Source organism: Aureococcus anophagefferens, assembly GCF_000186865.1.
Source record: "Aureococcus anophagefferens unplaced genomic scaffold AURANscaffold_37, whole genome shotgun sequence".
In the NCBI taxonomy this organism is placed as follows: Eukaryota; class Pelagophyceae; order Pelagomonadales; family Pelagomonadaceae; genus Aureococcus; species Aureococcus anophagefferens.
In genome coordinates, this window is record NW_008705594.1 from 374462 (window position 1) to 376477 (window position 2016).

The 2016-nt window shown below is 48.3% G+C and overlaps 1 protein-coding gene across 1 annotated transcript in view; it reads left to right on the forward strand.

The window, feature by feature from the left end:
• Positions 1 to 1797, forward strand: part of AURANDRAFT_67350 (hypothetical protein) — a gene marked incomplete at both ends in the record, with an annotated part of 7917 nt that extends 6120 nt beyond the window's left edge. The window contains 5 exons of the mRNA XM_009042765.1: positions 365 to 445; positions 502 to 951; positions 977 to 1087; positions 1215 to 1219; positions 1276 to 1797. Of these exons, the coding sequence (XP_009041013.1) occupies positions 365 to 445; positions 502 to 951; positions 977 to 1087; positions 1215 to 1219; positions 1276 to 1797 (1169 nt within the window). The remainder of the gene's footprint in view (positions 1 to 364; positions 446 to 501; positions 952 to 976; positions 1088 to 1214; positions 1220 to 1275) is intronic.
• Between the last annotated feature and the right edge of the window lie 219 nt (positions 1798 to 2016).

A 2016-nucleotide genomic window follows, 5' to 3' on the forward strand; every position in this document is an offset into this window, starting at 1 on the left:
CCGGAATCGCCCGCCCGGCGCTAAACGACTAATCCTGAGTGCAGGTGATATTAAGGAATGATACAAGATATAGAATGATATAGTTGGATTAGGAGCTGGGTGTTGCCTTCAACATGGGCTCCACCCAGCTCGGGACTAGCCTAGTCTAGGACCTGGATGGGTGAAGATTTTCCTGGGGTGCGCTCAGGCGCACAATAATAGAAAAGGATGTCAGCGACAGACGATAACTCGTACTCGAGTGCGAGATATATCTTCTGTCTCTCTCCTCTGTATCCTGAATATCCTGGCTGATATATCCTGGCGGCTATATCACCTGCGCATATTAAGGAATGATACTAGATATTGAATGATATAGTTGGATTAGGAGCTGGGTGTTGCCTTCAACATGGGCTCCACCCAGCCGCCAGAGCGACTCGACGTCGCAGAGGCAAGACCAAATAAAACTGTATGGGCTTCGCTATGTGACCCAAATTGATGCAATATTAAGAATTGGACCACCAGAGAAGATTGTATGCCAAGTACTTTCTTGAGAAAACCAGCATCAATGTAGGAAGCGCATCATGCGAATGGAAACCCGGTGTGAAGAATTATAAAGTGTCTCCACGGGAAAGTAAGGCCCCACCAGTGCCCAGAGCACCACGTCCTGGAGCAGGGGCAGCGTCGAATACGAATCAATCAGACTCAAATGGACCTAAGGATCCTGAATTCTGGCAAAGTGAATCAGGTCAAGAATATGCAAACAAAGCTAGGGTCAAAGCGGCTGAACTTTTAGCGAAGTTTGATTTGGTCATAGATGATAACGAGATTGTTAGAGCAAGTCTCGTCTGTTGGAATTGTGGAAGCTTCCACATGAAAACAGGATTAAAACAAAAGAAAGATGTTAAAGTTGATCTGCGAATTCCATGCTCTTGGATGAAACAGCATGGTAACCTGCCAAAGAACGTGATGACAGTGCGTAAGGCTGTTATTGACGCAGGCAAGGACGCCGTTCTGCCTAAAGGCTGGAGAGATAGAGAGAAGCCCAAAGGAGGAGCCAATGGTACTGGCAGTCCACCTGAAGAGCCACCAAAGGATGATCCAGATGCAGGTATAAGGAATCAGCCACTGAGGCTGCCAGGCAGTGCAAATTTTACCGTAGCAAACGAAGCTTTGCATGATATGTGCCGCAGCCATCGCCTTGATGATGAAGCTGTGCGTGACCTCTACCTATGCAGGCGAAGTGAATTTACCCATGCAGACGAAGTTTTGCGTGTTAAACGGAAATTTCAGGAACAGGTTCAGTCAAAACACAGCAGTTCAGTTGATGGACTCCGTCACTGACGGAACCTTGTGGAGTGCTGACCAGCATCCACAGAAAGATACTGAGGCTGAGGGAGCAGCTGCGAACTCAACCGAAACAACCGCGGAGGCCGAAGTTTGGCCACCGTGGAAAAACGCCGACAGGGATGAGCGAGGGCTACCGTTGCCTGACCAACCCAAAGACTTAGGCGTCGACGATCAGTGGCGAGTAAAACCTGCTACGGATCAAGAATTAATTGACACCATGAAAAGGATTGGTGTGACAGATAACCCAGTGCTCGGGGACTCCATGAAGCAGCACTTCAAAGAGATGATAGCGTACTGTTGGGGTATGTTTGATAAAACCCTTAGACCGGTAGACTCAGACCCGGTTGGGATTCAGTTCTTAGACCCCCGACAGCAGCCTATTAAACTACAGCCATACAGACTCAATGCCCCTAAACTAGCCTTCTTGAAAGACACAATTCAGGAATGGATACGAGATGGAATCATCAGACCGTCAGAGTCCCCTTGGGGGTTCCCAGTGGTCATTGTGCCCAAACCGCAAAATAAGGGCTGGAGAATGTGTGTTGATCTCAGGAAGCTAAATGAAACTATCAAGCATGACTCGTACCAATCCCCGAGGAACGACGATGCACTGGCGTGGTTAGCCACGAAACCTATCAGGTCTACCCTGGACATTAGGTGGGGCTATCACAATTTGATGTTAAATGCGGA